This window comes from Rhopilema esculentum, chromosome 9 (genome assembly GCF_057945365.1).
Source record: "Rhopilema esculentum isolate cy_ngs chromosome 9, ASM5794536v1, whole genome shotgun sequence".
Classification (NCBI taxonomy): Eukaryota; Metazoa; Cnidaria; class Scyphozoa; order Rhizostomeae; family Rhizostomatidae; genus Rhopilema; species Rhopilema esculentum.
In genome coordinates, this window is record NC_142823.1 from 12,373,294 (window position 1) to 12,400,498 (window position 27,205).

The 27,205-nt window shown below is 37.7% G+C and overlaps 1 protein-coding gene across 1 annotated transcript; it reads right to left on the bottom strand.

The window, feature by feature from the left end:
- Positions 1-12,465: 12,465 nt before the first annotated feature.
- On the bottom strand, positions 12,466-13,368 carry LOC135694198 (uncharacterized). Its single transcript, XM_089110352.1, has one exon. The coding sequence runs from the start codon at positions 13,366-13,368 to the stop codon at positions 12,466-12,468; it is 903 nt and encodes a 300-aa protein (XP_088966478.1).
- Positions 13,369-27,205: the final 13,837 nt, after the last annotated feature.

Below are 27,205 nucleotides of genomic sequence, written 5' to 3' on the forward strand. Positions count from 1 at the left end.
ATAAAGAAGAGACACAGATCAAGATCAAGGCCTGTTTCAGAGGTGAAGATGCAGGCACTTTCTTTGCACTTCCTTTGGTTGCTGCTTGTCGCTTTTGTGTGATTTTTTTGAATTCTGCCCTCCCTATTCTGAAAAAAATAGCATTATTGGCAAATCGTGGGGGGTGTAAACAGAAGTTTTCTATAAAAACGCTATTGTAAATTTGATTTGGTGTGTAATTTTAAATTTTGGCATATCTAAGAGCAAACTGTATGTAGCCGCATATAAGAAACTTGAAACTTTTTAATAAGACAATTTGGTTTCTTATACACAAGAAAGTGTTTTTAATCGACAAATGTCTTAAAGCAAACGTTAAAGCTTTTGGCTGAACTTTCAGGAAATCAGTAATCAAAAGTAAACTAGATGCCATCGAAAATAGACCCGAAATTAGAAAAAATTAACGAAATGATTTTGGAACTGATATCTACTAACAGAGGTCAGCTTCACAAATTCCCCGCATAAAAATAAATTCAATGAATTATTTGATAATTATTTTTCTAAAATCAAATGGCAGAGGTTTTCAGGATACATTTTTAATCTAAAGATTTGTGCAAAGTTTGCAGGAAAATATCGACAGTTCTGTGGCAATCACTCTAAAAGGGAACAAAAGAAAAGAAAACTAGAAGAAGCCCAAAAGGTTGCCGTAAACTTCCTTGTCGCTGTCTGACTCCATGACAGACTCTTTGAAGACAGCCTGATGTGAATAATATGCGGAAGAACGCCATAGTAGGAGCAAAAGCGCATTTGACGGTTGATATGTCCTCTTGGTGCGATGATGACAGTCAACTGCGATCAACTATTGTCTTATCGGGGTGAAGACCATTCTGGTGTTAAGGGTCCTTTTTTATTTTAGTACTTACGGGTCCTAGGTCTCAGGGTCTGGTTTTTACGGTATGCCTTAGCTGCTCCACTAAATATGCTGAAAGAAGAGAGAGGAGCTTTGTACTAGTGAAGGTGATGTTGGCTGTACAGAAGGATTGCAAATGTAGATAAATTTGTCAGATGACAGCCTTGTAGAGAAGATTTATGTCGGAGTTCCAAAACCTTTATATCCTGAATTGAAAGCATATTTGCATAGCGCTCAAATCTTTGACTTGCTGAGAGCTCTGTTCGCTACAATGTTCTAAGCCAATCAGCAGACAGGATACCAAACAAATGATCGCAAAAAACACCTCGCAAATGATCGCTAAATTTTGTGTCAGGATTCTGATAAATTGCATTTTTATCTCTCCCCACCCAAAGCGCTTTAGATATTTCACATTTAGATAAAATCAATTATATACTTACCTTAAATCTAGGAATGGTTCCTAATCCCGTCAAAGATGCACTCACTGTAAAGCCTTTGATTCAGCAGTGATCGCCAATGTAATTATCACAATGACACAAAGGCTTTTATATTCACTCTTGAACTCAACAAATGTATCTTTGTCCACTGGAATCAAGATTGATTTAAAAAAAGTGAAAAATTTTCGGCAACAGCCCAAAGTAATTTCAATCATGATCGCTTTTCAACCTTTATCTTTGTTCGCTGGTTTCGTCTAGGCCCTTCTTGTAGGCAAGCAGCCTAGTGATCAGTTTGTCTTTCTTGCCTTTTGTTGTAAGTCCTTTCTTCGCTAACTCAACTTTCAATTTAGCAAGGCTTAGTGCCATGTTTACTTTATCAGTTATCTCGTTCATATTTAAACTTTCATGCAAAAAAACGAGTTAATGTATCGCAGTTGAAGATCTACAGGTCCGATGGTGAAGTGGCAAATCAGGAAGTGCTACCTTGCTACAGAATAGTGTTGCCTTGCTACAGAATAGTGTTACCTTGCTACAGAATAGTGCTCCCTTGCTACAGAATGGGCTCATAGTGCTCGGCCCACAACATCAGCAGATTCTTCAGAGAAAAATAAAGCACCCACTTCTTCACAAAAGATTTCCGATTTGGATAAAGAAATTGAAGCACGATCGTCATTTGGTGATAAAGTAACCACAAGGCAGCAAGTTAAGGATTCAGAACTTTTCATAAATTCTATAATTGACCTATTTTTATTGCAATCTGCTATGAATAGTTCGGTCATTAGCAAATTGTGTACCAATCCAAAGTCAAAACTTAATTTGGTTGTAAGAGATGGCAAAAGGTCTGGCCTTGCCGAAGTTATTATTACAATTATTTGCTCGTGTTGCCACCAAAAAACTGAATTGGTGACGAGCAGATGCCCAGAAGGGAAAAATTGGAATGTTTTGACATCAACAGGCGATCTGTCATGGCTTGTTATTCGATAAAATGAGATAGAGAAGCACTAGCCAAGTTCTGCTCTGTCATGAATTTATCTGCTCCTGTAACAGATAAAGCTGATGCCAAGCATCTTAACATTATCTCTGATGCAGCCAAAGGAGAAGCCACTGAAAACATGCTACAAGCAGCAAAAAGAGTAAGGGACATCAAATTGGAGAGGATTCCAGTGCTTGCCATTGAGGATGAGGATGGTGCTGTCCCTACAGCTATAGCTATTGATGGGACTAGGCACAAAAGGGGTTTTTTATCAAAGTATGGAGTTGTTGTGGCTATAAGTGTAGAAACAGGAGAGAGTTCTCGGACCATCACTTTACTACCAGGAATGTAAAATGCACGAAAAAGAGAGCAAAGACTCTGAATCGTATAAAATATGGAAGAAAGCATATGAGGATAAATGTCAATTATGAAGGGTCATCTGGCAGTATGGACAGTGCTGGGGCCAGTTCAACTTTTAAACGTTCCAAACGGACAAATTTAGAGTAGTCAAATTATCTATAGAGAGCATCAATGGCAGCCATTATGAAGTGGAAAAAGAAGATTGCATGGACATATTCAAAAGAGAATGGAGACAGCTCTAAGAAAATTGATCAAGGATTTGAGGGAAAGGAATTAGAGGATGGTAAGCCTATTGGAGGGAAAGGACAGTTTGCAGTATGAAGGTCAATTAGAGCTAATATCGGTAATGTGGAGAAGATGGGGCAAGTAGTGTTAGCTATTAAGTCATCTGATGAAAGAGCATCTCTCATGCAACAGCACAGATAATGCCCAAAAGGAACATCATCGTGGTGCAAGTTCTGGGTTGACAAAGCTAAGACAACTTCACTTTATGAGGAATCTCAGAGGCTGCCTTCATCCTTTTCTAATGCTTAAGAGCCAACATTCAAGAGGCTTAGTGACTCTGTTTTGCTGAATAAATGCCAACTGGGTTTCACCAAAAATCAAAATGAAAATTTTAATAGCACCATATGGATGCGTTGCCCAAAAAAAACTTTTGAGTTCTTCGCAGATTAACTCTTGCAGTATCAGAAGTTGTTTGCATTTTCAACTCTGGTGCTGGTGCACAAATAGTACTCTGGGCTTCAGGAGGAATTAGGGGCTCTGGCAGAAAATCAGTTGATGCTGTCAAAAGACAAAACTGCAGAAGAATTAAGTCAGCCTCAAGAAAAGTAAGCGACAAATATAAATTCCAACGATGGCAGAAATCCAAAAGCTTTTTAAAGCAAATTGAAGAAACAAGGAAGCACTATGCTTCAGGTGCATTTAACCAAGCTGGAAAAGCATTTGCATCAACGAGTGGGAATAGAGACTTGCATGAAAAAGGTGGTCAAAAAAATATAAAGAGGCAAGGGTGGAAAAAGCTGATGCTACTGAAAGTCCAGGAAGTCCAGAGAATGTAACAAACATTGAAATATCTATCCCACAGGCTATAAGTTACATACAACCTTTCAAAAGATAGTAGAAGACAGAAAATGCTTTTTAAAAACTTAAAGTTACATGTAAATAGATATGACCAAAACTTTGTTAACCCAATCTATCAAAGAACAATGTAGATTTATGTCTTCAACTTTAAAGCCCATTCTCTCAGGACATCAGTTTTGGCACTAATATATTTCAGGAAAGAATAGCTCTTAAACAGTATGACCTATCATCTTGAAATTTGGTGTGCATATATCGACATAATGACGTTCTTTAATTAAATTGAGCTTTGTTAATTTAAGCAAAGACAGCAGCTGTTTCCATGGAAAGAGTGTTTTTCTTAGATTTTTTCAAATTGCAAAGCCCTGCACAAAAATGCTGAATTTGAATAATGTTCCAAATTCCTGATCCAAATTTGGTCCAAAAATCTTAAACCATACAGGAATTATCTTTTCTTTACTGAAAAAATGACGGCCAAATATGATTAGAATAAATTAGCATAGATAAGAATCATAAATATTTTTTCTACACTAAAGGTATAATAATGTTATACAATAACATAATGTAACATTATTTTTTTCAATCATGCAAATATAACACTATATCTAGCATTTTTGCTCTAAAGCTATTCTAGCCTGCAACAGGTCTAGTGCCTCATGTTACTTCAATGAAAATTTAAGGCGAGAAAGATCAACAAGTGTGGATATCACAATATACATTAATGTTGTGTTTCCAAAATTTCAGTTTGGCAAGGAGGTTCTACAAGAATTAGCAGTGCCTCCAACCTACAGTTAGTGTTTTCTTAAGTCAAATCCTGCGTTCTATGTCTATATATAAACATTTGTATCTGTGATTTTGGCTTGCATATTTTTTTTGATTTGTAAAATGCTTTACAATCTTAATATAGTTTATCATTATATGCAGGTTATGTTACTGAAATATTCCCATGAAGCATCGTGCAATGCTAGCAACTTGTTGCATGGAGTTTTTGGTTCAATGAACACACATGTTCAATAAATTTTTCATGCATTTGTGAATATTAACGAAAAATCTTTATAATATTTAAACTAAAAGAATAACAGGAGAAAAGTCATTAGAAAACCCGCTCCTCAGATGGCAAGTACCCTGTATGCTGCCCATTGGGGCATTTTTATCGAAGAAAATTATATACACATGCTGGAAGTGGCCGTGTTTCATTCAATCCAAGAAACCCAAAAATCCAGCAAATTGATATTCTGTAGGAAACTGCCCTGAAGTAATCATTTGCTCATTGGTCTTTCTGCATTTGATATTGTCTTCCATCTTTAGTTTTCAAAAGTGGACCCAAAATTCCCAGCACTGTCCTGTTTGCCAATGAATTGAAATCTTCATACTGTGTCAAACATTTCTGGCCATCTCCAATAAAAGCCATTTTTCCTGCAGTTGCTAGTATTTCCTTGCAACATCTGCATTCCGAAGAGCCTTCTTATTAAGCATAACAACACTTGTCACTCATTTATCTTTGTGAACCAATTCTCAAGATATGCATTATAGAAATCAACCTGTAACCATACAGAAAACTAACCAAGAATTTGCTGCGAACCTTTTTTTATATCTTGGTTGAAGGATATCTCTCTGAATTCTTACTTGATCTTCAGCGAAATTCAGACCTGGCCTAGCTCTGTCATCACAAGTGGCTTCTCTTCAAAAGGCAGTCGGAGTACATTGGATGCATGTCAATAATCGATTTGTTCTTCTTCATCTATGTGAAGAGTCTGCCGTATTTTCACTGATCTCAGATCAACTGTGAGATATGATTACAAACTTAAAAGGGCCGTGAACAAACATGTGCATGGTTTACTGTATAGGACTGCTTTCAATTTACCAATATCTCATAACAATAATGTTACGATTTGCCATGCAAATTCACACGACCTGCAACTTTTTAATCATGAAAATAAAATACTCGCAAGCCTCTAATTCCATCAAACTATACATCATTTTGTTTCTCAAGCATTGCTGCTTTCAAATTGCAAGTGAAAATTATGGTCAAATTTCATTATAAAAGCACTTTAAGGTCATACTTTGGATCATGCAAAGCTTGTTTTCGGATATGAGATGAAGAACCACCAATAATTATTTGCTCCTCCAGCTCAATTTTGAAGTTGGCAAACTCACTTCGGTCAGCTAAGACTCTCAAACAGGTATGATAGTGATCTAGAGCCTGGTTTGACTCTTATTTGTTTTTCTCGTTAGTGTTTTTCTGAAAACATAAACGTCATATCTTCTGTGGCTCAAAATACTCGGTCAATTTTTGCTTTGCCATGTTGAAAGCATCTTCAGCACCAGTACCTTCGAGCTCTGCAAATATTTCTCTAACCCTTCCACTGGCCTGATACAGCAATAGATCACATTTTCGAGCATCATCAGAGATTCCAGAAGCAGTTAAATTTATCTCCAAATCTGCCAGCCATTTTTCCCAATGGCTAGCGAGGCTTGCTCCCACTTCTGTGTCGGGATTAGATTCAGGCATAGATTGAAGCGAAATGCTTGCCATTTTGAACGAAATGCTTTAAACATCTTGTTTTCCTTGTTGACAGTTGAGTGTCTTGGAAATCCTTTGAGTTGATTAGTTTTCACTAACGTAGAGAAAGAGATACTACTGTATTTTGCATTATTTTGATGTGAAGTTAAAGTGTTTGTGCAACGAAAATTAACCCTGTCTTTTTATGAGTCGTTCTTGAACTACAGAATATTTAGATGACATCTCTGTAGAAAAAAGAGATTTTCTATCTTTCCTGGCGTATTTATTGGCTTTCAAAATTTGGTACCCACTGTTTTTTTATGACGTCACACCCATGACCCGCATTGTAAACAAAGGATGCGCGCCAGTAAAACCCTAGAGATTCTTGTTGTTAAAGGCCAGTGGTAATCAACAAACAGCTGCGTAAAACCAAAGAGATACTTGCGATGTTTTGAGAAAATTCGCACAAAACCAGTTCTGTGAGCTCAGAAATAGAGTTTTCAAACATAGAAGAAGCGATGCGATTCTAAGAGCGTGCTATCGGAGCTTACCAAGGTGAGACAGAAGTTGCTGATGAGGTCTCTGAAAGAGCGGAAGTCTTCGAGGATCACAATGGCATTTCCAGTGACATTTTGGCTCAGAGATACGAGAAAAAATACCACTCGAAGGTTTATTTTGAAGATTATAACAGCAATTTTAATCTTTTTGGAAGTGTAAGGGGACAAATGGCAACTTAACGATAATCTTCAGATCAGGCCAACGATTGTCACGAGAGCTTAGGCCAAATTGACATTAAAATTTGAGCACATTCAATAATGGCAATTGATTTTCAGCTTCAAACTCTTACTTGTCACAAATTGATGACGTATATTTATTGTAATATTTCTTAATTGTAGGTGCATGTTGCTTTGCAAAACAGAGTTGCTGGTTGGGGCACTCGAATACATGTGCTGCACTGAAGTTGCATGTGCATTCAGGAAACTAGTCTTTGAGGGACTTCAAGACTTGAAGTGTGTGACAAACCACAACGCGTATATGGCAATGACACATGAGGCAGTCCTTCTACAGGTAGCACCACTCCTGAAGGACCGAAGTGGGAGATCCTACAGAAGAAAAGCAGGACAAACAGAGAACCAGTAGGCATGACATTATTAGGTTTCTAAATAAACGGGGGGGGGGCAGTTAATTTTTTTATACATTTAAAGCTTTTATGAAATCCCCCCATCTCCCAATTTATCAGATTTTACCAATATTTCCTGCCCCCCATTTCTTAAGACTTTATTAGATTTTCTATTAGAGGTCTATTAGATTTTAGAAATATTTTTAACCCCCTATTTTTTAAGACCCTCCCTCATTTATTAGGTGGGGGTCAAGAAGTTGCCCGATCAATTCCTTTTGTAATATAGGTACTTATTTCATTTTAGGTCAGTCTTGCGTTTATGCTTATATTTGTTCATGCTTCTATTTGATTAGGAAATATTAGCGTGTCCCGCTTTAGTTTTTCATGTTTTCCGGTATAGTAATATTTTACATGCCCTTTTGCTCTACAAAGTTCCCCCGCGTATCCTAATATATCTAACACCTCCTACTAGTTCATTTACGTATTGCACGATAGATACCGACAATAACACCGGCAATTATTGATATTAGTTTGATATATTGTAATGCTGTTATATAAAGTAGAGTACGGAGAAACAGTTAGTTAGTTAGAGAGAGAAGCGTGGTGCTTGCGAAAGGCCACTGCTATCAAACATGTAGACACTAACTCACAAAACACACACAAAGAACGGTCATGGATGGAAAGGCTAAGAGAGGGCTGATGGCATTCAACCCGAGTGGCTTGTGAAAGCACTCGAGGTTTCGTTTCATATATATATATATAATTTAATGGCGTAACAGTGCTTGTGAAAGGCTGTTTAGTACCTAAGTTTCGATATTGTGTAAAAGTACGTCTTAGCTTTGGATGGAACAAAAGGAATTGATTTTGTGTGTCAAAACGTGTCGTTTATTCGCTCGGTCAATCGCTCAAACAACGAATGGTGTCAGAAGTTTTACAAATATATATACCAGCAGCAAATTTTACAATGATGACAGGAGTGGGATTATATGGTGCTGGAAACAGACCAGAACCCAGATTCACGAATCAGTTTAGGACATGTACCTCAAGATGGAAGGCGACGAACAACTGTTCACGAGACGACAGTTCGAACACCCTGCATACCATCCAGAGATGCATAGTCAAACCCAGTAGCTGGCAAATATCTCAATCACAGGACTTGTCGATTTCTAGTTTACGGACACAAAATATTCATTGGACGTTTAATTATTTTTCATTAGATTCACTTTAAGAATCAAGGACGATTCATTTTCCTTGATAGGGAGGTATGTAATATAGGTACTTATTTCATTTTAGGTCAGTCTTGCGTTTATGCTTATATTTGTTCATGCTTCTATTTGATTAGGAAATATTAGCGTGTCGCGCTTTAGTTTTTCATGTTTTCCGGTATAGTAATATTTTACATGCCCTTTTGCTCTACAAAGTTCCCCCGCGTATCCTAATATATCTAACACCTCCTACTAGTTCATTTACGTATTGCACAATAGATACCGACAATAACACTGGCAATTATTGATATTAGTTTGATATATTGTAATGCTGTTATATAAAGTAGAGTACGGAGAAACAGTTAGTTAGTTAGAGAGAGAAGCGTGGTGCTTGCGAAAGGCCACTGCTATCAAACATGTACACACTAACTCACAAAACACACACAAAGAACGGTCATGGATGGAAAGGCTAAGAGAGGGCTGATGGCATTCAACCCGAGTGGCTTGTGAAAGCACTCCAGGTTTCGTTTCATATATATATATAATTTAATGGCGTAACAGTGCTTGTGAAAGGCTGTTTAGTACCTAAGTTTCGATATTGTGTAAAAGTACGTCTTAGCTTTGGATGGAACAAAAGGAATTGATTTTGTGTGTCAAAACGTGTCGTTTATTCGCTCGGTCAATCGCTCAAACAACGAATGGTGTCAGAAGTTTTACAAATATATATACCAGCAGCAAATTTTACAATGATGACAGGAGTGGGATTATATGGTGCTGGAAACAGACCAGAACCCAGATTCACGAATCAGTTTAGGACATGTACCTCAAGATGGAAGGCGACGAACAACTGTTCACGAGACGACAGTTCGAACACCCTGCATACCATCCAGAGATGCATAGTCAAACCCAGTAGCTGGCAAATATCTCAATCACAGGACTTGTCGATTTCTAGTTTACGGACACAAAATATTCATTGGACGTTTAATTATTTTTCATTAGATTCACTTTAAGAATCAAGGACGATTCATTTTCCTTGATAGGGAGGTATGTAATATAGGTACTTATTTCATTTTAGGTCAGTCTTGCGTTTATGCTTATATTTGTTCATGCTTCTATTTGATTAGGAAATATTAGCGTGTCGTGCTTTAGTTTTTCATGTTTTCCGGTATAGTAATATTTTACATGCCCTTTTGCTCTACAAAGTTCCCCCGCGTATCCTAATATATCTAACACCTCCTACTAGTTCATTTACGTATTGCACAATAGATACCGACAATAACACTGGCAATTATTGATATTAGTTTGATATATTGTAATGCTGTTATATAAAGTAGAGTACGGAGAAACAGTTAGTTAGTTAGAGAGAGAAGCGTGGTGCTTGCGAAAGGCCACTGCTATCAAACATGTACACACTAACTCACAAAACACACACAAAGAACGGTCATGGATGGAAAGGCTAAGAGAGGGCTGATGGCATTCAACCCGAGTGGCTTGTGAAAGCACTCCAGGTTTCGTTTCATATATATATATAATTTAATGGCGTAACAGTGCTTGTGAAAGGCTGTTTAGTACCTAAGTTTCGATATTGTGTAAAAGTACGTCTTAGCTTTGGATGGAACAAAAGGAATTGATTTTGTGTGTCAAAACGTGTCGTTTATTCGCTCGGTCAATCGCTCAAACAACGAATGGTGTCAGAAGTTTTACAAATATATATACCAGCAGCAAATTTTACACTTTAAATGGAATGAAATCACTTGAAAAAAATAAGATATATTTCTGCTATAAAATATAATCTGTCATACATTACTACAAGGAGTAACAAGAGCACATACATAAGTGATTTTTTATAAACCATTCCCGGGTAACGTCCGCCATTTAGTCTGGGTAGCAAACTGACCTTTGGACCCTATGGCTGCACACCGGAGCTATGGCGATTTGCAATAATAGAAAGACGTAATTTCACAACCACGCTTTTCTAATGTCATGCCGTTCGCTAATCAACACTTATTACACTGTCTATTATCCTTACATAATTATCCTTTGAATGACGGGCTATTTTCCATCGTCTAGTCACGTATTTATTGATGATATCTGTAAATAGTTTTAACTACCTTGTCTGAAGTCTTCACAGCAAACAGCAGAAAACACGAAAATTGTCCTATTGTACGCAGTTATTCAGTTTACTATAACGTTAGCAGTTAAAATGGCAAGCAATTCAAGAACTTATCAGGATTTTCTAGATATGGGAGTTAATAGTTTGAAGGATTTTTTAACTGTAAGAGGGGTGTCTGTAAGCAATTATACAGAGGTGGAACTTGTTGCCAGAGCGTTTTCAGCTGCTGAGATGGGTTTGCCTATTGTAATGTCCAGCGAAGATCAAGCCAAACTTCTCCAACAAGAGTACAAAAAGAGGCTTAAAGAGATGGATTTATCAGACCCAAAGGAAATCAAGGATGAGGATAAAAAGGATGAACTCTCTCTATGGCCTACAATTACACTGGGAAACATTTTCGAGTATATTCTGAGCGTTAGAGATTTCAATGTGAAATACGTTGGTAAATATAAGGATCAGAAGGCCTACAACTACTTTGACAGTAACTTTGTTGGCGAGATTCTCGTCAGTAAACCAAAAGATGAGGTCATTCTTCTTTTCTGTAAAGTGAGAGCATCAATGTCGATACACGATGAGAAGGAGCTGTGGGTTGCTGCTCAGCCTGGTGGCAAAATACTAACAGCTTGGTGTTCATGCATGGCAGGTGCAAGTAGATGCTGCAATCGTGTAATAGCAGCCCTGTACAAGGTTGAGTATGCCAACATGAATGGGTTTCTCTCTCCATCCTGTACATCCATGCCTTGTGCATGGAATCAAGCAACAAAGACCACCATTGAGCCAAAAAGAATTTCTGAAATCATTGTTCGTAAGAAATTACCTTCTAAAATGCCAGCAGATCCTAGCAACGATGTCCGCCGAGAGGAAACCAGAATGCAGGAACTAAGCCAGTTTGATCCAAGACAGAGTCTACATCAAAACATGATAGGGGAGCGTTTGTCCAATCTCATCCACCCAATTTCTGTAGCAAATCCCAACACAGTATTATTAAAATCTGTTGAGGGCATGGCTATTCCAACCTCAGGCAATTTGACACCAGCTAACATAGCCAACGAGATAATGGTAGATCAGAGTTTATCATCAGATGACGCAAAAATAACAAAATTTTTAGCCAAAATGTGTTTCTCAGAAAAAGACGTAAAAACTGTTGAAAAGATGACGAGAAATCAGGCCAAAAGCAAAGCATGGATTGAGCATCGAGAAGGGCGATTAACAGCTTCAAAGCACCATGAGTACTTCACAAAAGTCAACAGGATTTCCCGCGTTAAGGGTGATGTACGTCCGAAATTTAGAAGAATGAGTTATTAATGTAGGACTAACATCCTGTATTGTAAAATTTGGCATATCGGGGTAGGGGCTTATTTGCGGTGAAACATATTAAGAATTTAATTATCAGGGGGGGCTAATTCAAGGGGCTTGTGCGAGACTATACAAGTTGGGCAATTTGAGGGTTACCGGTATCTGTCCATTTTTTATTCAACTAGTGGGGGTAATAGATTTACCAGAGCACGACACGTAACAACAATATCATCTACTAATGGCATTTCTAGAAGCGACATTTCACGTTTGAGAATATGGAACCACTTTCAAGAAGATCCAAAAAGCCTGAATTCCGCACAATATATAGGTCAGTGGTACGACCTCCAAAACATGGGGATACCCATGAAATTGCTCCATTAGGTGTAATTGCAACTAAAAATTTAACTGTGCAGTGGTGCTTATAATCACTCCACAAAATGTCTTGAACTTCAAGAGAGCTTGAGTTCTCGACAAAAACCTCTGTGCAATCGATTATGGTGCGAACCTTGGGCGCTTGAATGCATCAGGCAACGTTGCAATTATTTGACCTTTGGATGGCCAGATTATTAAGTTTCTTAATTCTTTGGACAGCAGTTTTATCCAGGTGATCCAGATCTGGGACACTCGAGTGGTAGATGTTTGAAATCTAAACGCTAGGTCTTTGACAAAAAGGCCTAGCCTCAACCGCATCAAAACTAAAAGATACTCCTGTTCTAAACAGAGTTTCCTTTCTGGCCCCTTTCTGTTTATTGGCAGTATATCGCCTTCTGCATACACAGGTGAAGACAGAATCTGATCCACTCGCTGCTGGTAAACATCAGACTTCTGTTTTTGGAATGCTCTTTTAGGGCCTTCCCAGTATTTCATCAATCTACTTCTTGGGTGCAGATAATCAAAAATAGACTTAAATGTTTCTACAATTTCCAAACCAGTGCAGAAGCGAACATCAAATTCTCTATTAAGCTGCTCAAATTTCATTGGAACAGGGAGAATAATCGAGGATTCTTGCTTATCTGCATTTTCCGGCTCCTCTGAAGATGCCGAGGCTGCCCCACCTATCGTTGTTTGAAACCCCCTTTTCCTTGGTGAAGACCTTCGAACAACACTCTGGTTTTGTCGATTGTCCTGTACAGTTAGCCAAAGAGTAGGGTTTGGGTTTCTGGCTGTAGGCTTTCCATCAGAAAAATGATTCGAGCAAATCCTACTTCCATCACTGGGAACAAAACCAACTCTTCCTTTGTTGATTAGAGCCGTGCAGGTTTTCTTCTTTGATTCATCATTTGTTGGAAACCTGTGAAATTTTAGAATTTTCACATGCTCTTTGACCACAAAACGATCTGGATAACGTGTATCATTATCACAGGTTCCAACACAGCATCGATCGTGTCTTCCCATGACTGCCTGTATCCGTATGATAGCACTTAAAACGATGCAAAATATTAAAACGAACAGACAGAATTTTTCTCTACAAAACAACAGGAGCAAGCTATTCGAACATTTCACTACCCCTAAAGGAGACCATTTATAAACAGCCAGCATGGCTAGACGATGGAAAATAGCCCGTCATTCAAAGGATAATTATGTAAGGATAATAGACAGTGTAATTAAGTGTTGATTAGCGAACGGCATGAAATTAGAATAGCGTGGTTGTGAAATTACGGCTTTGAGATATTGCAAATCGCCATAGCTCCAGTGTGCGGCCATAGGGTCCAAAGGTCAGTTTGCTACCCAGACTTAATGGCCGACGTTACCCGGGAATGGTTTATTCCTCTTCTTCTTTCTTCAAAAGGCATCTAAGAGCGGTTGCCCATAGATGGATTACCAGATGGATATTTGGATATCTTGGCTGGGAGCCTGCATTTACAACAACTTGCGGCAATGGTTTTCAGATGGGTATGCCAGTTCAAGCCAAAGATAGAGTCATGCCATAAATATATGCTGTTGGTTGGTGTGTTAGCTCTATTGTGACTTTGAAATCCTAAAGTAATACAGCCTTACTCAACTAAAATGTTTAAGTCAAGCACCATGGAGATTCTTGAAAACTTTGGTCTATAAAAGGGATTAAAAGTTAAAACCATATATATTTGGTAGACAGTGGCAGACACCAGGGGAGAGGGGAGGGCAAAAACTACTTTCGTAAACTGGCCATTTTTACAGCTGACACCGTTAGGAAATCCAGCAATGCAGTATCTGCCACCTTTTTTGCGACCAAGTTCATGCAACTGACTAGTTGATTCCATTATCAATAACTGAATGCCAAAATTTTTCCAGTCATGGGTGTGATGTCACAAGCTTAGAAATTTTTTCGCGACATTTGCCCAAAATTACCAGTTTTAAAAACGCTATATCTTCAATAAAATAAGGTTAATAACAGTCAAATATGTATCAAAGCTCATGTTTTTGGAAAAAATTCCAAATAAAAATAATTTCATTAAAAGTTGGATTTCATTGCACATACACTTTGAAAACTTCAACAAGTCAAATCCATCAATCAACAAATCAATGTTCTTACAGCGTTTGAAGTCTGCTGAGCCGAATACATTCAATAATATAGCGTCTGGGAATTTAGGGATATGATTTTATAATTCTTTTAGTGGTTCCACATTTTCAAATGGGGCTTTGCAAGTGCATTCCAAAATTTTTTCAGCTGAAAATCTGTCTATTGCTGATTTAAAGTCAAAAACTGCTGGAACAATCAAATGGTTGTCTGCTGCAAAAAGAACTCAACGATTTCCAGAAGCATCACCCAGAAGAATATAGAACAATTTTTTCGCGAAGTTAGAGGCAATGGTCATATTCAAATATCAGTTTGGGAAGAACATTTTGAGACCAGGAAAGTAAAGTTCTATCAGTTCAGTGATGTTTCTGTTAAGTATTTTTATGGTTATAAGCTGACTACCAAGAAAGATACAGATGTAATGAATAAGAGAACTCAGAAAAATTTGACTAGTCAATTGTAGATATTGATGCTTATGTGCAGAGAGAAATTAATGCTACATGTCCAGTTATCTGTTGCCCACAAACTGTGGTGGTAAAAGTTAATATTAGCCCAGTCAGCACAAATGGTAACTGCTCTGGAAATATTGGATTTGAAGCTGGCAGTAAATTAGCCAATTGTCTTTCTTGTATAAAGAGAATGCTGTTGAAGAATTGCCCAAAGTTTCTTAAACCTGAGCTAAAAAGGATCCCAAGAGGCAAAGAGTTGTGCCTCTATATGGAAAAATTTTTTAATTTTCTCTCTGACGTTTAATCACAGGACTATACGTTGGAGATGAGACACAGAGGAAAGAAGTTATTGTCTTTGAAAAAGGAAAACATTTAGTAAACTAAAGCTTTTGGTCTGACACTCTTCAGAGTATAAAACGTCATAACATAGATCGAAAACTCTACGCTATAAACCTGTTCTTCAAAAATATTCAAAACATTGTATCAAGGACTCTTTCACATTGCTGAGTTCATGCAAAACTTGAACATCGAAAACGAAACATCTTTCAAGTGTTCTTTTGACATTAGCAGTCCTTTCACAAATGTTCCTTTGAATGAGGCCATCAAAATATGTGCCGACGCTTTGTACCGGAGCGAGCTTAATAGCCCACCATTCCCAGAGGAAGTATTCATTGAACTGATGGAAACTGCAACACATTCAGTTGAATTTAGCTTTAACAAGGAAATGTACAAACAAAAGGATAGTGTCGCTATGGGTATCCCTCTGGGACCGGCGTTGGCCAATATCTTTGTTGGCTTTCATGAAGAGTGTTTGTTTGACTGCGACCAAAAGCCAGGTGTCTATTTTCGGTATGTGCATGACACATACCATTTTCAAAACAGAGGCTGAGTGTGATACTTTCCTAAAACGCCTTAATGGCCTTCACACCGCCCTACATTTTAAATTTGAAAAGGAAGAAAAAACTCCTTGCCATTTCTAGATGTTTTGGTTGAAAAATCTGACTAGTGTATAGTGTGTTTTCTCACTAGTGTATACCGTTAACCCACATTTTCGGGGTTATACACTCGATGGAGTTCGTTTTGCTCAAAAAAAAAAAAATCAGCCTCATCAAAATGTTATTTCGGTTAACATTTAGGAGAAGATAGGAAATTTCTCGGCTGACATAAAATTTGGTCCTCAAAAGTGCCTGGTCTATCTAAAAATACCCTGGATCGGTGACAGTTTCCGACATTTTGAAAGCCAAATATTGTTTCTTTGCGGTCAACCCACGTGTTGTTTATAGTACGAAAAAAGGCCCTTCCGTCCATTCAAAAGGACTGCGTTCCTGCCACACTAAAAAGTTCCGTTGTTTATGAATTTACGTGCCAGTGTGATTCTGGCTACATAGGACACACCACCCAAAAATTGGAGCATAGAATAATACAACATGTTCCGTCTAATATTAGAAACAAAACCCATCCCCAAAGAGAACAGCCACCTCGGTCTTGCAAATCTAAAATGACAACTAAAACCTGCGATTCTGCTATCGGGCAGCATTTACTAGAAAACCCAGATTGTGCTAAAAACTACAATGGCGACATGTTTCGGATTATTGGTAAAGCCTGATCGTTGTTCCACCTAGCTGTTTTGGAATCTATCTACATAAGTACGAAAAAACCGCTACTGTGTAGACAAAAGGAGTTCGTTTTCACCTTAGGACTCCATTGGTAACATTCTCAATAGGCAAGCGGCACTGATTGGTCAACCTATACAGTCATGTGCTCGTGTTTTCTTATTGGCCTATCTCAATCCACAATTGGGTATATATATTTCCTAGCGTAGAGTTTTCAATCTATGTTCTGACGTTTTAAACTCTGAAGAATGTCAGACGAAAAGCTTTAGTTTACTAAATGTTTGCTTTTTTTAAAGCCATTTACAAGTTTTGTACCACCAGAAGAAGTTATTGTATGCAAATGCTGAGAAGTGCCATGATGTGTTTTTGGTTCCAAATCAAACAACAAATCTTTTGGATCTGTTTTTGGGGGAATTAGGCGGTTCTTAGAATGCACTATTCACTTTCGCTTGAAGTTTTTGTTTGTTTCTTGCGTGGTTTTTTCATTAGAATGTCTTATCAATACTTTGATGAGTTGCCAAGGGAAGCGAAAGAAGGATATTTGGAAAAATTTAATAGTATTAACTTGAAGGAATGTCTGTATCGACTTCCCGAAGGCTGTTGGCGATCTGGCAACATGGGCTACCTTGGAGTATCCCAATATTTATGAATATCTGATTTGGTATGTTTTTGTAATTCAGGTGTTTTATATGTCGAATGGCATTAGATTATGCAAATGGTGCCATTTGTATCGAGAGAAAGACGTTTCTTTTGATATTTCCAAATAAGGAAACACCAATTAGAGATAAAAAATAGAACCAAAACTGTAACTGCAAACAAATAAAAGAGAGAGAGAGCCGATAGGCAGTTTAGAGTCTACAAGAAATCACAGCGATATTAGGGAAAATGGTCTTCCATACGATGATTAACCAAAGGAAAAGAGCCTATGCATACTATCTGCCAAAAGACAGGGGCTGTCGTATCGCAAAATTGCTGATGTTTGTGAAATTTCTCCATCAAGTGTTGTTCACATTTGTCAGGAGGGGTCGAACAGGAGGAGGAAGACAAAGAATGAAGAACATTAGCTACAGAAGTTTGGTCAGAATATTGAATAAAGATGGGTATTGATGCTTACGACCCAGACGTAAAGGAGTTCTTCCAAATGCAGATAGAAGACACAGAGTTAATTATGCAAGGGAAGCATTTAATAAGTACGACAAGAATTTTTGAACAGACGACATCCTGATTTACTTAGATGCTGTTTCATTTATACATAAACAGAACCCTTACAGGGATGCATTAATGCCAAGTGGAAGAGTTTGAAGAAATAGAAATAAGGGTCTGAAATACATCACAAAAGGAAGTAAAAGCCTACCAGAGGGCTGAAGATGTCATGTTAATGTGGGCGTTAGACATTAGGCATCATAATTGCTGTAGAATATGACAAAATTAATGGACCTTGGTTTGCAAAATTTTTTTGAAACAACATTACAAAAGGCACTGTTAGAGTGTGCTGTTTTGAAAAATAACGAGAAACTGCTTTTTGCAATTGATAATGACCCTAGCCAGAACAGTAGAGTAGCCAAAGATGCCCTACAAGAAATTGGAGCTGAGCTTGTCAAGATACCACCAAGATCACCAGATCTGAACCCAATAGAAAATGTTTTCCACAACGTAAAAAGGAAAATGTTGAAAGAAGCATTACAGGAAAGGATAGAGAAGGAAGAGTTCGCAGCTTTTAAGGAGAGGATGTTACAGATACTAGCCAATTGCAGTGGTTCATTCATTGGCGGAACTATCAAAACTATGCATAAACGTCTCAAAACGTTAACTAAAAATGAAGGATACAGAACAATATACTGAAATAATGTAAATTTGTATATAGTTGTAAACATATATGTTGATGAACAGCTGAGTACAAATGACATGGCTAAAAATGCACACGTAAATCACAAACAAGTAGAATTTTTTACAACGTGTTGCTCCTTTGCACCTACAGACATCATCAAGGTAGAGAAAGTGTTTTGTGATTCCTTAAGATTTCATGCTTATCTCTGCTTTTGTGTGGAATCTTCGACTTAATCATAGTAGAAGATTGGCATCTCAAATATTTCAATACTTAAAATCATTAGATCTTACATGAAATTGAATTGAAAACTATTGGTATTCAAATGTCGAAGGGCCATCTCGTAGACCAGAAAGGTCTTCCCCACGGTTAACAGTCACGGTTAACAATTTTTAAAATGCCCCCTAAAGTTGTGTTAAGGAGAAAAAACAATGCAGATTTTGCCAAGAGGTGTGCAATGTATGTTTCAAATGCTGTATAAACTTTGACTTGGATTTTGTACATGCCAAAGGAGAAAATTGAGAAACAGTCCACAGTCTACACTTTTCTTGAAAATTGAATTTGAAAATCTAAGGCTATTCCATTTTCAAGTGTTAACCGTGAGTTTTTGCAAATCTTTTCATTTTTAGGCAATAAATTCAGGCCAAACGTAGATTTTTGGGTTGATTAAATTAGAAGGCACCTTGTTGAGGAACTTTGGGGCGAAAAAGTCTCTTAAATAACCAATGAGATGAAAAAAACAGTCACCGTTAACAGTCGTGCCACGTTTCACATCAACAGGGAAGCCTTGCGAGGCCTTGCCCCTGCCAAGGATGCCTTTTGTATCAAATAATGCCATTGGGATTAACAATTGCTGATGATGCCTAAAGTCACAAGATCATTTTGGCAAAACAATGGCCACAGGCAGGAACACATTTCTGCAGCTGTTCATTTGAATATTCGCCAATGAACGTTCATCATCTCTGTCTCTCTCTCTCATCTAACATGGAGCCTGTGATAAAGGAAATTGGAGCCTTTGATGTGGCAAAGACAGGAGTGTTCTGGGTGTGCTCTATATCCTTGCTATACACAGTTTTTGGAGCAGCGAAGTGTACAACAGTCCCCTCCAACAACTGCAGCCTATCACTCCATGGCAGAATGACAGGTGACCACCTAAAATCATTGAGAAATATTACTTCCTTTACCTCAACACCAAGCCACGCATAAGAACAAGTGGCAGGAGACAGGAAAGCATTGTACACAATTCTTAGTGGGTCTAAAATGAACGTTTTGCCACAGTTCGCTGGACCTGCAATAAAAACTTTACGGCCCTTGACTCTACCCTTGTCAAGCAACGTCAAAATGGCCTCAGCAAAATCAGCTCTTGAGATGGAGTTGTTTTCAAGAATCTCCAAGGCACATTTGAGCCACTCTCCTTGCAAATGAAACAACAGATAACTGCTGCTGTAAGATCTCAAGCCTCGCCATTTTACCACGTTGAAGCTTCTCTGTTGCCGTCTCCATTTCCCACACAGTGTCAACCAATTCCTGTAACTTTTTTTCGTTTTTATTCAGAACGAATGCATACAGACGCTCATCACCGTTTCCAGCAGAGGTCTTGGCTAGCGCAACAAGATTTTACTGCCTTTTTTAGGATCATTTTGGCCACATCGGAATTGCATAGACGCTCGAGCTGTTTCAATGGTTTACGACCATTCTTTGCAGATTTAGCCTTTGTGGCCATTGTTGTTTTTGGAGCAGCTACCTCTGGATGGTTCTCACTCTTGATGAAACCCTCATCCTCCTTGGCGACATTGTTGAAGGCAGTGTGATACCCTGAGTGTCCGGAAAAGTTCACAATAATGTGATGGTGATCTTGGATGTACTTTTTTACTTTCAACCACCGTTGACATTTATTCAGTAAAATACACATATGAAAATGGTATGCTCCATTTTTGTACTTTTCTATACAGCATGCCCATTGTATTGTAGCTGCCACCATAAAAGACTCGGTTATAATAGCTGAGAATTTTTCTCTGTCGAATAGCTCAATGTTTGTGTTACTATATGTTATAAGGTAAACTTTACTTAAAACACTTGTAGGTGTAAGGGTTGGCTTTAGTTTGTGATATGTTTCGTAATATCTCAGTTGCATGTTATAGTGACATGTGCTGTTGAGTCCTGTTGTGTCAGTTAACGCCTTTCTAATGGCAATGTGTTTGTCTGTCAACATGTATTGTGACGTTCGTATTGTTCTCTTAATTACATTCCGTTCATGTTATGTGTGTGCATTGTTCACTTTAGAGTTAGTCTTGCTGTTGAACGAATAAAGACAACATCAGAATAGGGTCTCTCGTGTTCGACTTATTCGGGACTTAGGCCCATTGGCCTAGCCCCATTGTATCTTCACCATCCTAAGAAGAACCCGAACAACATTAAAACATAACATTTGGTGACAGAGAGGGATGGTGGTGAAGAGAGGGATGGACGTCGGAAGCAGAGTAATAAGTTGCTTCACTTGCGGTGGTGAAGAGAGAGGTCTGTCTTTTGCTTCAAACTAACGATTTTTTTTTCAATTTGGCTAATTACTAATTACCGTTGGGCTCAAGAGCACTGTTGCTGACATCACTTATCGGAGAAAAGAATACGCAACAATGACATTCAAGAGAAATCAGACAACGCCATTATTTTTGTAAAATAGGAAGTGGGTGCTGGCCATGAAGGGTTGCAACAGTTGGACAGAGGGTCCTCCAGATTTGAATTTTTTTTTTAAAGATGCTGTTTTGGAGCTGGGAACACCAAGCGATGTTATAGGCACTACCTTTGCTTGCCGGTTTATGCCTCCGGGCCCTAATGACTCTTTGGACCTTTTTATTTTTAGTCGTTTGTTTCTAGGGATCTTCATTTTGACGTATTTACTTTTTGTAGACAGGGGATGATGTATTTCAACTTATATTCACTTATATTTACTTTATCTTAAATAATATTTTATACATTCTATTGACTTCCAATGGCGACTTTGTGCATAAGTTGCTAAAAAATGAAATTACCCTTGTAAATCATTGAACTGGTCCAGAATTTGGTTTAAAAATACCCTGGCGTAGATATAGGTTTTGATATCATATCTATTAGTTTTAAGAATTATACTCAGACAATCTCTGCCGAAACTCCTTGGAACACCTACATATTTTGCTAATTTTTTGCTTTTTTCGTATATTTCTAATAGACAAACCCCCCTCCTCCCCCTAAAACAATGTTGCTTACAATGCAGTTTATCACAGCGATCGGTAGAAAAAGGTTTGCCACAAAAGTATGTCTTAACTTAGCTGTGAGACAACATTGTTTGAAGGGGGGAGGGGAACTGATGCATGAAAACGTTGAAAATATCACAAGTGTTCCAAGAGTTTTGGCAGTGATTGTACTTCACCACCACATGCTCCAAACACTTCACACATGTTTTCATTCCTGAATAGCTGTTTTCCTGAATTTCTCAAAGTTATTAACGTTCCAACACAATTACTCAACATATTTTGTATTTGGCTACAGTTCTTTCTATATAACAAAATGATCGATATTAATAAATGTCATTTTTAAGTTCATTTTTAATGCCTTAGCAGACAAATTAATCCAAGAGAAAGAAAGACAGGAACAAAGCAATACGACGATGAGAATCCAATGTCACGAAATAAAATTTTCAAAATGAATTAAATTTAAAGAGTACACTAATTTTTCGCCCTGGCATACAGGGCTTCATCAGAGTAAATGAAAAGAACAAGTGAATGGATTTGAAATGTGAGATGGTGGTGCCGGATTGGTGGATGTTGAATGTTGTGAATGCAGCGCAGTGGAGAAAAAATGGGATGATGGAAGTGGGGGAGGGAAGGATGGTGGGTGATGTAAGGGGATGTGGGTGGTGCTATGGAGATCGATTCAATGATAATGATGAATATGAGGTTGTGAGGGTTGTGAGGGCGGCGGTAGTTAACGGTCGGTAGTGAGAACAATGTTGAATTTATATTTTCAGGTCAGAATCATGAAAAGAGCACAAATTAATGCCTTGATACTAATTTTCATCGATGTATCTACTTTTGTTGCGAATCCGTTGCAGATTAAACTTTTTTTACTTGAGTAGCATTAAAAAACCCCCCTACATACCCCCTGATTAACAAAAAAAATTATCTTTTGATATGAACATGTGTCAGATAAGTTAAAACTAAAATTCAGGAGGTTTGAGGGGTATTGCTTTGAAACTGGTGAAGTTAAGAAACGGGTAGGGCTAAAGGTAGCCAATTTAGTCACTAGAACCAAAGGAACCTCATGAAGCAGTTCGCTTTGTTTGCACACATACAAATGCGGGAATTAATGTGTCAGCGATGATGTTAAAGACTTTGCATGACAGTCCTATCAAATATTGTGCAGAAATCATTGTCCTTCATGACATTTGGGTTGTATGCTGATAATGGAAACTGAAAAAAATTTGATCAAGTTAGCAGAGTAAATTGAAGAAAAATGGATAATTTCATTTTAGAGCCATTTTTCTTTGCTTGAATATCTAACTATTGAAAAAAAGGCATTTGAACTTTTTGGATTTTGTCTAAACTAAGAAGATTTGTGTATCACAGTTAATCTTCTTTAACTTAATCCCCTAGAACTGGAATTACAAAAACCTTATTGAACTGGCATATGACAAATTTTTAAAGTCATAGCAAGCATACGTGAGCAAATAAATCCATTGAGGAGCAAAACATTTTAAAAATGAAATATCTAATTGGGATCTCATATTTCCTGCCCCACAAAGTACAGACCAAAATGCAGACCGTGCAAAACGCAGAGCCCTCCTTGATGAATCTTTAACAAACCACAAGAAAAGAAAACTTGAGAAGAAATTGTCTGTTGATAATCAGTTACTTTGCATTGCGAAAGAAGAGTTAGAGATAAAGAAGGAGCTCATTCAGCAACAAAAGATTTTTGATGCAGAGCACAAGCAAACAATGCACCTAGAAAATGAAGAAAAAGGCTCCCAGTCAAGAAGAACTGCTACTTCATAGGAGTAAACTATTCAAAGTTGTTTTAGAGTAAACCTTCCAAAAGAATTTCTAGCCTATGGCAAAAAAGTGGGGGGGGGGGGGGCGGTACCTGTCAGCCACACTGATGATTCTTTGAAGTGAAGAGAGAAAATTCCTGTTGGACTATAATCACATAATAAATTATTATGCGTGCTTTTCACTGGGGCTTCAAAGAGAACTGAACGTTTAATGGATTTCATTTAGAGGAAGAAATTTTCATTTTCTTTTGTTGAAGTGTTGTTAAATCAGTTACGATTCTTTTACGATTTCTAATAGGAGTACCAAAACTCCTTTTTGTTGTGATAATAACTAATTCTAATGAATTGTTTTGAGGTATGGGAGGTATGGCTAGTAACATAACTTTTAGGTTTGTAGTTCGGATAGTACGGGCCCCTTTTCTGAATATAGCAACCAGAGAGATTTGTTGCCAGTCCGCCTCTGTTGAAATGTCTTCAGAACAAAGCTATCCTGCACTCTTATCTGACTAACTAGGTCACATAAACTTAATTGATTTGACAAAGAAGCTTGGTCTTGGTAACAGCTATAAAGATGTCAAAAACCTACATGCAACATGGGCCCTTCAAGACAAAATATGGTTGCTGTCCTAGGGATATAGCATCTGCTTATCCTGAGACCGCTGTAAAGGACAGCAACGACTTCAAAGACGACCCTTTAACCTGGGCCGCCACCTCACATTGCAGTAACATAATGTTTGTGCAGTGTGAAAAGCTGAAGCCATTGTGTCACAGCGACAGACCTGTGCTAGCAACACATAAAGACCAACACAGTTGTGGCTGATGACCTGGAAAAAATTAGACCTTATAAAACGGTCATAAAAGGTGTTTCACCTATTCCCAAAGAGTTTGATACATCACTATCATCAACATTTTCTATCCGGAAAGAAGAAATGCTGCATACCTTGGCAAGAGTTGATCGTAATTTCAATAACACTGATGTTGTTGAGCAGAAAGTTGAATCATTTGGTGGATTTCAATCAATTTTTCAAGCTTCAGTTTCAAAAAGTAAGGCAAATTACTTCCTCACGCTCCCTATGGCACCCAGTAAATCTGTTGTGCATGAGGTCATGCTGTGCCTAATTGCTGTTATCAAAGAAAAGGATATCCCATTCATTCAATTAGTTGATCAGCCAGTGTATACATTGATTGTTCAGCTAAGAAACGAAAACAGAGCCTCGTTTGAAAAAGATTTTCCTGTTCTTGGTCGATTCCACACCCAGTGTTACTTCATTACTGCAATAAGGTTTACGGGATCTGGCTTGTCGAACCTAATAGTTTCAGCAGACATAGTTGCAGAGAAATCAATCTACCAGGCTTTGAGGGGAAAACACTAATGAAGGGCTATTAGCGCTTAACAACTAACTTATGAAGCTTTGCAGCGAAGATTAATTCAAGCTGATAAAAGAGCTGAATATGTGCTGTCAAATAGTCTTCAAGTGCTCCTTGCAAAGCTAAGAAACCCATCAGACTATCAACAGGAAGAGCTCCAAAAAGCTGCACAGCAGATAAGGGACAGTAGATAATTCCCTAATTTCATGGCACTCAAATACAAGGCTAGTCAAGAATGTAATTCGCCCATGGCGAACTATTGGTTGACATTTATGGAGGTGGTGGAGATCCTGATGATGAACATTCATTCCCTGAGAATCCATGATTGGAGTGAATTCAAGGCATCACTCAGGTTGATGATTCCATGGATGCAAATCTATGACAATAATCATTATGGTAAATGGCTTGTGGAATTTTGGGCTGAGATTTCTACTCTTTGTGACAAGATTGCACACTATATGGAAGAAGGATTATTTGCACAATCAATGTTGGGAAATCCCTACACTTGCCTGTCTTTAGATTTGTAGATTAAGATGACAGTGAACAAGGGCTGAAAACTTAGGGCAGGATGGAAGAACATTCTCAAAAATGAAACCATGTTGCTTTTCCATTCAATGTATGTGAACAGAGCCAGGGCATCTTTACATACAACAGCAAATTTGAAGACATCAAGTTCAAACATCAACAAAGAAAATACAGTCACAAAAATAAAGATAGATGAAATTGCCGTTCAAGATCTAGATAGGTGGATTGTTGAATTTGAGTGTGATCCTTTTGATTCTTCCAACATGACATTCAGGACATTGCAGTCGGGACAGGTTGCATTAGAACGAAAAAGTTGAGGATTTTTAAAAAACTGCTCGACTTTTGAGGCAAGAGATATCTAAGCTTTAGCAAGTTATTCTTGGCAATGTTCTCTCAATTACCCACAATGCAACATCAGTGGGTAACCATCATATTGAAGCAACCTTAATGTCAGAAAAACAGGCTATTATCGTTCTTTTTGTTGCATCTAAAAAATTGGCATAGAGAATAGATGAATTCAAATTTTTGTGCCTTCGCGGAGGAAAATCTTTTTTTGCTCATTTGAATGCAATTTTGAACGGAATTCTATATTCTAGATAAATTTAATCTTTGGGATCAATTACATCGTAAACAGTTTGATTTGCTGCTCTTTTAGCTACAATAGCCTCGAAATAAGCACTTTTCGCTTTTTGAGCTGCAACTTTCTATTCGAGCCGCTGCTGAGGTGTTCCTATCATTTTCAAGAGATCCCCAAGTTTATTTTTATCTTCTAAGTGGACTGATCTGAAAACAAGTGTCAAACCCAAGTCCCGGTGTACTATGCGTTTCTGCATGGGCAGAGACGCATATGCGTTTCAAGTGTTACAGGGTAATGGTAAAAGTTTTTCCTACAAAAATGATCGTTTGATATTGATTCCAAGGCAAGTTGACAATTGTAGTTCATCAAGAGACGTTAGATTGTAAGGAATTTTTTCCACCAAAGCTAGCTTTATGAAGCTAGAGCATACATAGATGTGATATTGATTTGTAGACCTCTACCAAAAGCAAATTCAGGTTCAACTGATGAACGCTTAAAGAGCTATCAGTTTAAATAATTTTTCAAAGCTAATAGCATCATAAATTTATAAATAACGATCAATGTAAGTAAATTGTACCAGGAAATTATATATATATATATATATATATATATGTATACATATGCATAAATTCTGTATTTGCGTATATGTATATATATATTTATTTTTACTAGCTTTTTCCATATATTTCTTTTCCATGCTCTTACATCTGTCTTTCTATTCTATTGGTCGAATTCCATATTCCTTTAACGTTTTTTAGTTCTATCATCGCTTTTCTATCTTACTTGATAACAGGCTATGCTCGAAACGTTGTTAATTATTTTAAAAGAAATTTTTCCTGGTACAATTTACTTACATTGATCGTTAATTAAATTCATCATATTGTACCGCACGCATTTTAGTATATTTATGGAATCATAAATATATACTATTATAGTTCAAATTTCTTTCTCGAAACACCCAAATCAGCAGGCAATAGCCAATCTGAGACATCAACGATTTTAGTTTCTCAGGCTCCATCAAAATTGAAATACGAGTAAAAGCATGAAAGCATGACAAGATGTTTTATAAAACAGGTGGACATGTTTTTAAAGCTCGATTTCTTATTCAGATTGATGCCTTATTGCTTCTTCTCATCACCGAGGGTTTCGCCAACAGAGGGTGTGGGATTCAATGGAAGAAAAATTGTAAGTAGTTCAGAGCCCTTACGTCTTCAGAGATCAATAAAGAATCAGGCAATGATTGTTACTCCGTTGGTTAATATGATATTCAGGGACAGATTTACCAGGAGGGGGCTGTAGGGGGTGCGCCACCCCCCAATATGTTTGTGTCCTTTGGTAAATTTTTTTGATTCGGT

What these genes read in the sequence shown, in the direction of transcription:
- LOC135694198 (XM_089110352.1), bottom strand. Translation starts at nt 13,368, where the DNA reads ATGGGAAGACACGATCGATGCTGTGTTGGAACCTGTGATAATGATACA.